This window comes from Conger conger, chromosome 12, assembly GCF_963514075.1.
Source record: "Conger conger chromosome 12, fConCon1.1, whole genome shotgun sequence".
NCBI lineage: Eukaryota > Metazoa > Chordata > Actinopteri > Anguilliformes > Congridae > Conger > Conger conger.
The window spans coordinates 28,915,515-28,928,924 of NC_083771.1; the positions used below are offsets into that span (position 1 = coordinate 28,915,515).

At 46.4% G+C, this 13,410-nt stretch overlaps 1 protein-coding gene across 1 annotated transcript; it reads left to right on the forward strand.

The window, feature by feature from the left end:
* The first annotated feature begins 462 nt into the window (after positions 1 to 462).
* lmo4a (LIM domain only 4a) lies at positions 463 to 13,127 on the forward strand. Its single transcript, XM_061263112.1, has 5 exons — positions 463 to 923; positions 8,617 to 8,865; positions 11,287 to 11,383; positions 11,714 to 11,872; positions 12,193 to 13,127. The coding sequence occupies exons 2-5, from the start codon at positions 8,624 to 8,626 to the stop codon at positions 12,199 to 12,201; spliced, it is 507 nt and encodes a 168-aa protein (XP_061119096.1). The 5' UTR covers positions 463 to 923; positions 8,617 to 8,623; the 3' UTR covers positions 12,202 to 13,127.
* The last annotated feature ends 283 nt before the right edge of the window (positions 13,128 to 13,410 follow it).

Below are 13,410 nucleotides of genomic sequence, written 5' to 3' on the forward strand. Positions count from 1 at the left end.
GAAGCATTTTGATTGGACTTGCATCTGCCGTTACAGCAACATTATTGTTAAAAGTGATTAATGGTTTTGAAATCGTGGTCTCCAGCTGTCAAGCGTGACAAAGCATTCTGTCAACCTAATTAAGTAGACATCTTTATTACGGAAAGCTTACCACATGAAGGCTGCTAAGAGTTACGGTTCTACAACGAAAAAGTAAGACTAGTTCAAAGCTAGTAAGTAAAAAAATGCATAGCCTACAAAATGAAACTCCGACTTAATTGAGCTATCTGGTTTAACGGACTTAAGGATGTTCTGATCACGACCTTCGGCACAACATTCGATTCTCGATACAAGAGTGCTTCAAAGAGACATCGATCATCCTGTCGGATGCCACACCCCTTATAGTTCAATGGCTACGAGAGCTGCACCCCTTTCACGTCACGAAGGACTTGTTTAAAGCTCCACTCTCCCAGAGAAGAGAAAGCTTTTTCAAGAGTCTGGATGCGGGCGGAGGTCTGTGCGCCATCAACTGACAATAAAAACAAAACAAACAAAAAAAGCACAGGTGTATAAAAAAAGGTGCTGGTCCACCAGCCCAACCGACATCGTCATATGAATCTAGTTACCGTTTTCCTCGGTATTCGCTGCTCGTTTCTTACGCGACATCGCAGTGTTGTCGTTCGCGCCCGTGACATCGACATTCGCAATGAATGAGAAACGGTCACTTCTGTAGTTATGCTCCGGGATCTGCTCCCGCTTTCGGGAATAACCAACCGCAAAGTTTCCATTTTTACATCGAATAAGATCCTACGTCAACGTGTCTCTTGCTAGTTGCTGCTTGGAACATTTTTAACAGTGGACTGGAACTCTTGGACTCCCGAGGACTGTTTTCATTTAGGCTAGCTAAATTCGTCGTGATTTATCTGGCCTCTTTCGACAGCAAGGTGAGATCCTTCACCTGTTCAGTAGCCTGTTTTCAAGTCTTATTTATGTTACTACCACACTTGTTAATCACAATAGTAGAGATCGGTCTATTATTTTCCGGAGAGAAAGTTAAACAGAATCTAAATAAGGAGGTATGTGTCTGGCACGTGGATGTCAGTGAACTTCAGCACAACAGCTTAACTTTGCATCGTGACTAACTCATGGTTGTAGCCTACAAATGAAGTTGTGGAGCTACGAACGGGACCGATAATCCTCACATACTTCTTAGCTAACGGTAGTTAGTTAATATTTTACCACAGCGCCTAGCGAGTGGCTGTTGTGCGCTTGAGTGCTAATTAAAAAAAGAGACCTTGATTTAATTAAATGGCAGTACATATAGTTATGGCCCCCGAGCGCATTATTAAAAGAGAATGATATGATCTGCCGTGGTGCCAACGGGTCTGGCCATTTCTCCTTCGGATCCTATTTATAGCGTTTGTTAATGGTTCAGTCATGCTAATTCATTTTAATTACGAACGACTTCCTTTCGGGTGGGTGTAACGAGCTATTTGTTAGTTTAAGGGGTAGTGGAGCGATCTCGATTGCTGGGATTTAGATCACATGTTTTGCGAAATAACCTAGATCATGCCTTTAGACACGGGGCCTGGGCAAAAAAAGGTTTTAGATAGCGTGATGATCGTTGTTCTTCGGATTATGATATTTTGCGGTCCGAAGTGGGTTTCATGCTGTGACTACAACACAATTCCCTGTCCATTCGCCTATGTTGACTGAGATAAACCGAATGTATTTGCGAGACCAGACTAACTAAAACTCTTAGGATAGCTTAAAGCTTTCGCCGTTCCCCAACAGACAACATATTACACTTTGCACCAATTTCAGACAAAATAATTGGCTACTAAACGCTCATTGTTTAGTACTTTGCTTTTTAAGGACCGTATTACACTTACATCTTCAACATACGATCCAGCTGCATTTCCAATTGATTGTTTTAGGCTAATTAAGAAAAAATCACATGTGTAAGGTTAATGCGTTTACCAGTGTCTAGGGAACTATATTGCATAACCTGCTAAACTGTCAATTTGAGGTATTTTTTGTCATGCATTTATAGGGAAGTATGTGCATCCGTTTAACTGAAAATGCTGCCTTGAACTGCTTGCACATTGTTCTTGTTGAGACGGGCACCTTGTTTTAGTTTTGGCTGGGGGTTTATTGATAAAGGTTGTGACCTCAACATTTTGATGACTGTCTCGATCTGTTTTGTCTAGTACACTGATAGGCCATTGCACCAAACAGCTGAGGATAAAAAATATAATGTTTTAACTGTGGTTCCTAGTCAGATGACTCAGACAAAAAGGTCTGTCTGTTTATCTAATTTTGGTGTTTCCTCAACAAGGCTGGTGATGGCGGTGAGCATGTGGTTGGGTGTGTTTAGGGGCAGGAATGACCACAGTGAGTCAGGACCTCAGGATTTAAAACCTAATCCAAAATGTGGCACCTCCTAGCACAGTTTGCCTATCACTGTAGGCTGTAGTGGCCCAGAGCGACAGGACAACAATATTTTTCCCAGTCCAGAACGAGGAGAGTGTAGCCCTACTTATCCACTTATCCACAGCTGTTTGGTGTGAGACATCTGAATGATGGTGTTGCTGCCACTCGCTTACCTTCAGGGCACTGAGCTGAAAAATGGGATATTGTGCTTCGGACTGGCAGTTATTGTGTGGAAGCCTCTTTGTGTGTCAGCAGTTGGTTTAAAGAGGAACATTAAAAATATGTTCTGGACTAAGAGATGGAGCTCCTAATCTGGGCGACATTTTGCTGTAACAGGCAGTTATACTGTGCAAAATGCCTGTCTTATTCAAATGCTTTAATGTGTGAAGTAAAATAACCTGCAGCATGAAATGCAATTAAGGGGAAAAGGAGTTTTCAGCCAGTTGGGTGTGGATTACTCAAATAATTGGTATGCTTGTTAATCAGGAAAGATGAAATGGCAACTGACTGAGTGCGGTGATTGGATTAAATGCAAGGCTAAAGGTTAAGGGTTAGAGTTTAAGGTTCAGTCTCTTCCATGTCAATCCCAGGAGAAGAATAGATTTACTGTCTTATGAACAGAATGGAATGCCCTGCAGATCCTATGGGGGGGGGGGGGATGTTGAATTAATAATCCGCAATGATCCTATTTTGCTGCTGATAGATGGAGCTGGCCATGGAGACGGTCGTGTCCCTCCTTGACTCGCTCTCTGACTCTGACTTTGACTTTCCGAATCTCTCTCTCTCTCTCTCTCTCTCTCTCTCTCTTTCTCTCTCTCTCTCTCTCTCTGTTTTCCTCGCTCTCTGACTGACTGCTTCTGACTTATTTAGTGGCTAGCTACCTGAGGGAGCTTTCATAATACATCTGCTTGGATCGTCCCAGTGCTCAGAGCAGTGTGCTCTAGTGGTTATGAATGAACCTAGCCTGCACACAGATGATACCATCTCTGCAACAATGCTGTAATGGTTGATGCCGATTTGCTTTTGCTTTTTGTGTGCCGGCAGGAGGCAAAACTCCAAATTGCCTACATTGGCTAGCCTTCTCGGAAGACTTGGGGCGACGTGATCCAAAATGAGCCGGTGACATAGTCGATGCTAGCAGAAATTTGTGCAGTTTCTGATGAAAGGGACTTAAAAAAAAAACCCTGGCATTTTTGCCAATGTGTAAAACCTGCTTGCTAGCACAAGTGATGAAATTGTTTCCACTGAATGAGAGAGAGAGAGAGAGAGAGCGAGAGCGAGAGAGAGAGAGAGAGAGGGGTTCATTTAAATGGGTGTATTAAACACCCAAGCGGTCCACTCTGAAATGTACACGTTGCTGTGTGACTGTGACATCTGTCTGTAATTAATAAAGTCATTTCAGGCGTCTCTGCCAGGAGGCGGAGGAACTAATTGAATGGCAGTTAATGGCCCAGGGAGCGGTAGGCCGAGCTCTCACATATTGTCAAGCTCTCCCGAATTGCCTTTCATTTTTATATTATGTTTTTACTGCACCCCCCCCTCCCCCCTTTTCCTTTGGGATGTCCAATTGTGCTCATGCCACAACTCATCGGCACCTCGTTTTGCTGGTTCATGAGAGAAAGGACAACGTTGTACTCCCCTCCAAAGCACACGCTGACAGACGCTGGGCCTCGTCACACCACAGTTTACAAGTCTGGCTTGCGCAGATATGAAGATCCTTCCTCCGGTTTATGTGAAGCTCACCAGGTGGACCTGAGTGCACCCAGGCAGTGACTCGGGGTTCGCTGGTCTGCCACGAGACACTGGGCTCATTCCGAGTGCTGCTTTTTCTCCACTTTTTTCCTTTCCTTGCTCCCTGACCCAGAAACCCCTCGAGCTTCGGCATCTTTAAGGACATTCCAACCCATTAAATGTTCCTTCTCGGAGGTAGAAGTAGAAGTTATGAACTCGCAATCTTTACTTTGAGCAAGAAAACATCAGCGCATCCTCTGCGGAATACTTTTATTGGAAAGCCTGACGTATGAATGATCTACCTGTGGGTCTACCTCTCCCCATCTGTAACTGACGTGGCTTCGAACTGACGTTTGAAGGAGCAAGGACGTTCCATTGAAGCCTAGCTAATTCACGTTTTCTCAATTTCCTCATCTTTACTTATTTTTCTTTACTTTTTTCCTGTCCTCTCCTGATGGGTGGCGCTTGAGGCGAGAAAAGGGAAAAAGAGGAGAAAAATAAGGCATTTGAATGAGCCCAGGTTCCTTAACAAGATGAGCCAACCAGTGACCCTGAATTGGCTCACCCTCCTCCTCATTGACTTTGCATTGCTATTAAATGAATAATGGCAACATCAAAAAAACATCCCTTTGGGTGACAAACATGTTTCAGAGCTGTGATCTGCGTGTTGGCACATAAATATCTTCAGGATGTCAGGCATCATCCCTGGAGAAGCAATCAGACTACAGTTTGAGTGGTCCCTTCACTGCAGACCATGGTCCTTAACTCGGCAGGCTAATTGTACCTCTTGGTGTGTGGGAGTGCATCCAACCCTGCAGCACCTACCACTGTTACAAAAACACTAATCCTTGTGTATGGAGACTCTGCCAGTGCCAAATATGGCTGGCAGCCGAGCAGAGTGGCCCGTAATTGGCCATAATGCTTCAGAGGGAGGGAGCACTTTCCCAACTCCTCCGTTCATTAGGGCACCTGCCGCCCTCTGTGCCGCGCAGTTTCTGGATTGAAACGAAATCGGCCTAGGTGGGCTACAGCGAGGGCAGCGAGTAGCATGTCATTGACTGTGACTAAATAACCATACGTTGGTGACTGGTGACTAACTGCAGTGATGCAAATTAAACCATAGAGACGGTAGAGAGGCAACAACAGCCAGCAGGGTTTTTTTCTGCCAATCGAATTAAGGGGCCCCGTGCAGTGGGATGGATGATGGGGTGGGCCTTGTCTTTCTGGGGATAATTTGTCTTACTCTGGTTGTAGGCCCTGGGACACAGCTTTCTGTTTGGAGAACCAGAACGTAGACTGATCTCTGTCTCTGGGTGGGCGGGTGAGGGCTTCTTCACTGGGCTGGTCGTCATTTCCAGAGCACGGCTGTTAGGCAAGCTGTCTCCTGCACCCCGCGTGCATGGACATGCTCTGCCAGCTGCTACAAATGACAGCCTCAGAACAGAGGTGCATACGTACATGAGCACAGACGCACTCTGCTTCACAACCTTGAGTCAGGATCCCACAGGGCGGCCTGTAGCCTAGTGGCTAAGGTACATGACTGGGACACGCAAGATCCGCACAGCCGTTGGGCCCTTGAGCAAGGCCCTTAACCCTGCGTTGCTCTGGGGGGGGATTGTCTCCTGTTTAGTCTAATCAACTGTACGTCGCTCTGGATGAGAGGGTCTGCCAAAATGCAATCCCCTTGGAGAAGGCTCTTTGAGCCGTCACTGCTGTGCCTGCTGGTTGTGGGAGTGTGCATGGGGGGTGGGGGCGATACTGCTCAGGTTTTCCACAAATTCATTTAGCGATCTGGATGACCCCCTTACAACAGCTGAGAAATCCACAAATATATGCCAGAAATTGCACAGATTGAGGCCCACAGCCATGTAACTCGATGCTTTCACTTGGAGCGTTGGAGGAAATGCCATAAATGGAGTCACAGAAATGCCGTACGATGGAGTCACAGAAATGCCGTAAGATGGAGTCACAGAAATGCCGTAAGATGGAGTCACAGAAATGCCGTAAGATGGAGTCACAGAAATGCCGTAAGATTTGAGTCACAGAAATGCCGTAAGATGGAGTCACAGGGCAGGTGCTGTCTAATGCTGTCAAAGGTCACATCTGGAAATGTTTTAATTCTTCAGGTGCTTGGTGAAATTTGAAAACCTCTCCTGCAGAAACAAGGGAATTTAATTAAACATGCTACCAGTCAGGAAGTGCAAAACAAGTATGTGACAAAATGTTACGATGATTAATTGTGAAATTATTAGCATCAGAAAGGGTGGAAATATTTTTAAATGTATCATTAGTTAACCCAGGTTTTGAACAAAGGTCAATATTTTGTCTTGCATTGTTTTTCCTTCTGTATCTTTCTTCAAATTTTTCTTTGAGAAATTCTTGATGCTGAAAGGTGGTGAAGCGAATCTGGAAAGTCATCAGTCAGAGGACTTTGAATTATCACCAACTCAAGACCCTGCTGCCAGTTGCTGTCATTTGCTGCTTTCACACTTTTTTGGCTGATTTTTCTTCCAAACTCTAGAAATCAGAAGTGTTGATTTGTTCAATTTGAATGACGTCTGGAGGTAGTCTGGGTTGGATTCCATCGTTGGATCTGAATTGAAAACACTGTCCTATCACCAGCATTATAATGATGAGGAACATCTCATAATAAGCATACTGCAATCAGTCTAAATGCCCTGAATCGTATGTGCTCATTTTACAAATGAGATGTGAGAAGATTTTGTATGACTGTCCAAACGGGAGCAAATTTTCATTCCCTATACTAGTCCCCTGTGAGGCCTGTAGTGTAGTGGTTATGGTACGTGACTGGCACCTGCAAGGTCGGTGGTTTGATCCCCGGTGTAGCCACGATAAGATCTGCACAGCTGGAAGTCAACTGTAAGTCGCTTTGGTTAAAAGCATCAGCCTTGTGTGGCTGTGGGTTTGAAACCTGACCGTGGCTCTTTCTGTACTGTGATCCCATCTCTGTCTGTACCTATCCTCTCTGCCTCCCCCTGCATAAAGTGCAAAAGTCCATAAGGAGGATGGAGTGCCCACTTTCCTTTTAATTGAATAAAGGCCACATACAACATATAGGTCATTACTATGTACCAGACCTGGGTCAAATAATCGTAATCAGAATATTTTAACCCTTCAGACATTTTTGATGAGTAACTTTGAGTACATTAAATTGTCAGGGATCTGCGGGAGTGTTTTGGAAAAATCTACCGGCGTCTGTCGAGTTCCAGTGAACGAAACGCATATACAATCCAAATGTCTCTGATGCTGCTTCTGTTGTTTTTGTTTTGGTTGGCCTTTATCGCGAGTCGTATCATTTCCAGACTCTGTTGCGGAGAGACGGGGCCGAGGCAGCGAGCTGGAGTCTGCGGCTCGTTACGGCGATGCTAAAGCTGGAATATCCCCAGCGGCCCAGTACATTCATTTGAATTTGCAAAGGGGGAAAACAAATGTTGCAGATGAGAGCCAGAGATGGTCTGATGGCTATTCTTATAGCGAAAGTGCTGTGTTTTGTGTTTGTTTACTTAAACATAAGATGTTGGCTTTGCCAGAATTCTCTGCCGACTCTGCCAAATAGCTGAAACAGCCCTGCAGCATGACTTTGACCTGGAAAAAGAACCTGGGTTCATTTATACTAATGAACTGCTTGTTTTTATACTGCCACATTTTTTGATTGCATGTTTAGATCTTTGCTTATGCTTTACCGGTGTGCTCTGGGAAATTACATTTTCTGCCACTTTGCATGGTACACAGATATGACTCCCCAGTAATGGGAGTTGCCTTGTTTCATAGAGGCAGCATTTCATATAATTTATTATGAATGTTAGTCTTTTTTGCAACACAACCCGCAGGGGCACCATCCCTATGTGTTCAGGATGGACATTTGAGTAGGTGAATAGAGAAGGGCTTTTAGGGTAGGAGTATGAACAAAGAGGGAAGAAGATTGCTTCTGTTCACATGTAGTGCAGGTATTACAGGTCCGTGTGTGTGGAGCCGTGTCTATTAAGTCTGCCTCAGTCCTCTGAGTTGTGTAGTGAGCCCATGTGTAACAGAGGGAGTGCGAGGGTGGGCGATGAATCGACTGTATCAGACCGTTCCCTTCATAGATACCCTGTCCCTCAGAGGTGGGGGTGGAGAGACGCTGTGTGAAGTGAACCAATGACAGACGTTCCACTCCATAGTCCCTGTCCCTCAGCCAATGGCGACGTCTCTCCACCCCCACCTGAGGCTGAAGTGAACCAATGACAGACCTTCCCCTCCATAGTCCCTGTCCCTCAGCCAATGGCGACGTCTCTCCACCCCCACCTGAGTCTGAAGTGAACCAATGGCAGACGTCCCCCTCCATAGTCCCTGTCCCTCAGCCAATGGCGACATCTCTCCACCCCCACCTGAGTCTGAAGTGAACCAATGACAGACGTCCCCCTCCATAGTCCCTGTCCCAGTGGTGACGCCTCTCCTCTCTCTCCCTGGCAGGCTGGCGATGGTTAACAGCCGGGTGGAGCCGGCAGCAGTGGCGGTGGCCGGGGGAGGGGGCGGCGGGCCCCCCAGGTCGTGCGGAGGGTGCGGGGGCAGGATCGCGGACCGCTTCCTGCTTTTCTCCATGGAAACGTACTGGCACACGCACTGCCTCAAATGCTCCTGCTGCCAGGCCCAGCTGGGCGAGATCGGCACCAGCTGCTACAGCAAGGGAGGCATGATCCTCTGTCGGAACGACTACATCAGGTGGGGAGCCAGTGGGCGGACGTGCCCGCTCGTCATGGTGTCAGTGAGCGGAGATGTTACTGGTGTCTGAACGGTTAAAGTATCTGAGAAGAAGAGTGTGGCCCCGGTGTTTTGGTGTGGTGCCTTCATACAGCTCTGCACAGCGCACAGCTGGGAGCCAGCAGTCTGCTTACTCAGTCCTAATTATGAAGAAATAAACAAAGCCCTGATTATAACAGATGTGATCTGAAACAGGCGGGGCGTCGTCCAAATATGTTTTTCACTTATATTATCTCATGACACATTTTGACCACCTAGACTCGGTGAGAACAACCGCTTCGGGAAACGGAAATTAAAAACTGGGAACGGAATAAACGTTTTTCCATTGCAGTTCTAGCCAAAAAGTAAACCCCAGAAGATTAATTTTCAATTTTATGGAAAAGCGCTTAAATCTTTGCTTACCAGGTGTCTTTTTATCTTTTATAGTTCCAAGGATTTTGTTCCAAAAGAACAACAAACAAAGACTTAAGAATTATCCAGTAACTGGCCATGCAAATATCTTTGGGAAATCCCCTAATGTCATAACAAACGTGTATTTTGGCTGCATTTAAGCAGCAATGCCACAGTATGGCCTTATGGACTGCTACACTGCTAGAAATGTGCTCAGTGCAGTTTGGTCAAATCAATCACCCTTGATTATTTTTTCCATGTTGACACCCTTCCATTTCCCTTTAAACACTTAAAAGTTCTTGCCATCATCTCTTTTGTGTGAAACTGGGAATTTTGGGATGTGGGAGGGATGTGGAGATGTATCGCTAAAGAGTTTTTTAGAAACGATAATTACTTAATATTAATGTAATTGGAAACGGTTTGATGTTTTGTTGTATTAGTTGCTGTATATGAGGGGGCGACATGGCTCAGGCAGTAAGAGCAGTCAGCTGGCAGTCGGAGGGTTGCCGGTTCGATCCCCTGCCCGGGCTGTGTCGAAGTGTCCCTGAGCAAGACACCTAACCCCCAAATGCTCCTGACGAGCTGGTTGGCGCCTTGCATGGTAGCCAATCGCTGTCGGTGTGTGAGTGTGTGTATGAATGGGTGAATGAGAAGCATCAATTGTACAGCGCGTTGGATAAAGGCGCTATATAAATGCCAACCATTTACCGTTTGTATAGCCTAGGAGCGACAGGGAGAACGGCTTAAACTGCTCTTCAGCACTGCCTTGGGACCTCATCAGACAATCCACAAGAGCATGCGGCGGTGACTGATGATGTCACAGAGCGTGACCCCAGCTCACTGCAATTAGCAGTGGTGGAAAGCTGCAATTCTGTGTGTGTGTGTGTGTGCGCGTGAATGAGCGACTGGGTGCAGTGTGTGTTTATGCTTGTGTATGTGTTTATGTGTGAGTGTTAAAGTGTGCGTGTTTGTGTTTGTTGTAGGGTACGTGTAAACTTGAGTGTATTTAAAAAAAGCACAATGCGGTTAATCAAAAGGACAGTCTCCTCAGCTAATGGCTCACCACAGAGGCAGGAGCCTTAATGCAGAGGACAGAACATTAATTAGGGAGAGCAGAGTTCCTCTCTGGCGCCTCTTATTAAATTACTGTTTGGATTAAGATCAAAAATTCATTACGGTGTGCAGCCAGAACTGGGACAGTGATAGGGAGGGAGGGAGGCAGGGAGAGAGATATGGAGGGGGGAGGGGGGGCAGAGATGAGAGGAGGAGAAGGGAGGGAAAGGCAACCAGTCAAACGGGTCTGGTTGGTGCCACACTAAATTAAGTGTAACTGAAGCCCTTTTGATTAAATGCAGCAGTCAGGTTTCCCATTAACAAAAAACAAAAAAACCCCATCTCTGGCAGTGGTTTAACTGCTTGTGGGTAAGGTCCAGGTGTATGGAGATGGGGAGAGAGGGTAAATTGTGTTAATCCGCGTTAGCCTTGAAAAGAAGGTTAATTTAGACCACAAGGGAGATCGATGGTCTTAAGCTCAGTGTAACCTACTCTTTTAAAAAGAGAGGACTCAGCAGTGAGGTGGTGAAATCGTGCAGGTGAACCAACACCCCAGTGAACGATGATCAGATGTCCAAGAAATTCAAGCCGTTTTCTCAAATAGCGCCTCCCACTGGCTGCTCAGAGTGGGGTCGAGCCTGCGGCACCGAAACCACACCTCCCCTTCTCACAAATGAGTGCAGCGTGCTTTTTCCATGGACCTTGCCAAGAAAAACTCATATGGATGCAAATCCGTTTCTAGTGCCGTTTGACCTGACGAGAAGGAACACAACCTCCTCTCTTGTCCTCTCCCATAATCATCTAAGAAACAATAAGTCGGCTATTTTACTACCTCATTAAAGATGAGTAAGAATGAATGAATTTCATGAAATTTCCTTTAAGGCGAGGCGGTTGATGGGTTTTTGTTTTTTGTTTCGGCCCGTTTGGATTGGTCCTCAGGCTGTTTGGACACAGCGGAGCCTGCAGTGCCTGTGGCCAGTCCATCCCTGCCAACGAGATGGTGATGCGGGCCCAGGGCAGCGTGTACCACCTCAAGGTGAGTCTCCAGCCCGACTCGCCTGTCCCCTGCTTTACCGGCGTCAGCCGCTGCTCTCTCTGACCCAGGTGCACAACAAGGGCCGGTCCCTCTTAGGATTTTGTGCCCTTTTCATTTTCCGATCGTGTGATTCTTCTGCTCATGTGTAATTAACTCAGTCGCATCTTGCTCTGGAATTTCCATAAACACCAGCTAAACCCGCAGACCACAAGGGTATCTGGAAAATGTTGCCTACTCTGGAGTTGAGTGAAGCGGTGTATTTTTGAGAATGAAAAGGAGGGTATTCGGTGTGAATGAAAGCCCTCACGCACTGTCCCCGCTGCCCTGCAGTGTTTCAGCTGCGCCACCTGCAGGAACAGGCTCGTCCCGGGAGACCGCTTCCACTACGTTAACGGCGCCGTCTTCTGTGAGCACGACCGGCCGGGCGCCGCCCTGGTGAGCAGCCACCTGCCCCACCTGCAGAGCAGCGCCCTGCTGCCCGACCAGAAGGTGAGGGCGGGGCCAGGGATCCGGCAGCCAATCGCAGAGCGGGGCTGTCACGTTTCACTTTCATTTGTCAATCGATATGGGATGAGCGCAGTCAGGGTGGAAACCTTTTTTGTTCTGACCTCGAATGCTGTGTTTATCGAAGATGGTGCAGCTCGGCTGGAGGTCTGTTGAGTGTAAAGACAATAACGCACTTCAGAAGAGTGTGTACTAATGAACAAAGGGCACTGTAGTGAAACAGGCTTGCACATATAATCAGATGTTCCTTCTTTATTTTCATGCACATGCAGTACCTGACATGTTCCCCTCTTCTCTCTTTTTAGGTTTGCTGAGAGTGCTGGAGAGGGTCTGAAGATCATCTCCTACCCCACAAGCCCCTCCCCTTCACACACACCCCCCCCCCCCACACACACACACGCACACACACACACCCCATCTCTAAGGACATGATGGCTCTTAAAATATTGTCTCTATACAGTATATAGTCATAAATCAATTATCCTTTTCATGAAGAAATTATAAAGAGATTATGATGGCAACGAGGACCATGATGGTGGTGATGACTCCAGTGACGATGAGGAACAGAAAGACGTACGCATGTTCATAACCCGGAGGGTGAGAGCTGAGAAGTGCCTGCTTTGCAACGACTTTCCTCTTCTGCGAAAAACTGCAGGTGGCCATGCCAAACCAGGTTTTCTGGATCAGCACGGAATGGTAGCGCTGAAGCTGCTTATCACAAGGGAGCTGATGTGAACACTGACACAGGCGTCTTTTTCTGATGCCCCCCAAGAGACTACGAAAAGGAAACTCCAAATCCCAGAATGCCCTTGTGGAGGTAACTGCACTGGGAGAACTGAGGGCATTCTAAAGGCAGGCTCAGATAGACGAGTCCCCTCGTACACCAGCAGGGAGGTCCACCCGGTGTGATGATGGCAAACATCTGCCTCATTGTGTGCTAACTCTGCTTATTTAGATCACTCTGTTCTATACAAACATATTCAGTTCATTGTGTGCGATTCCAGCAGAATTCAGTGCAGCCAGACAAAACAAAAGCACTTAACGCTTGCTTCTCTTCTTCAGCAGTTTCTTAAACCAGAGGACATATACCTAGATGTATAGATATCTCTCTCTCTCTCTCTCTCTCTCTCTCTCTCTCGCTCCCATTCTCATGCAATACTGTTATGCTCAATTGTAAAACAAGTTTAGAAGTCTTTCATATGTCACACACAGAATTAAATGACATTAGTCTGATGGGAAAGGATTTTGCTTCCAGTTTTTGTGGCATGACCACACATCTGTATAAGCTAAATTGTGTGCACATTTGGTTCCAACACGACAGTGGGAAATGGTTATAATGACTTGAGCCAACCTGAAAGTGGTTTGATGAGCCAGCCTGTTCTGTATTTCTACAGGAAAGGAGTCGCAGTACGGAAAAATGTTTTCTATTTGAAACACAGTTCAACACAGAACTTACCGTACTTATTTTGAAGAAAACATGTTATGGTGCGATGATAGAAGACCGCTCTTGTAAGATAAAAAAA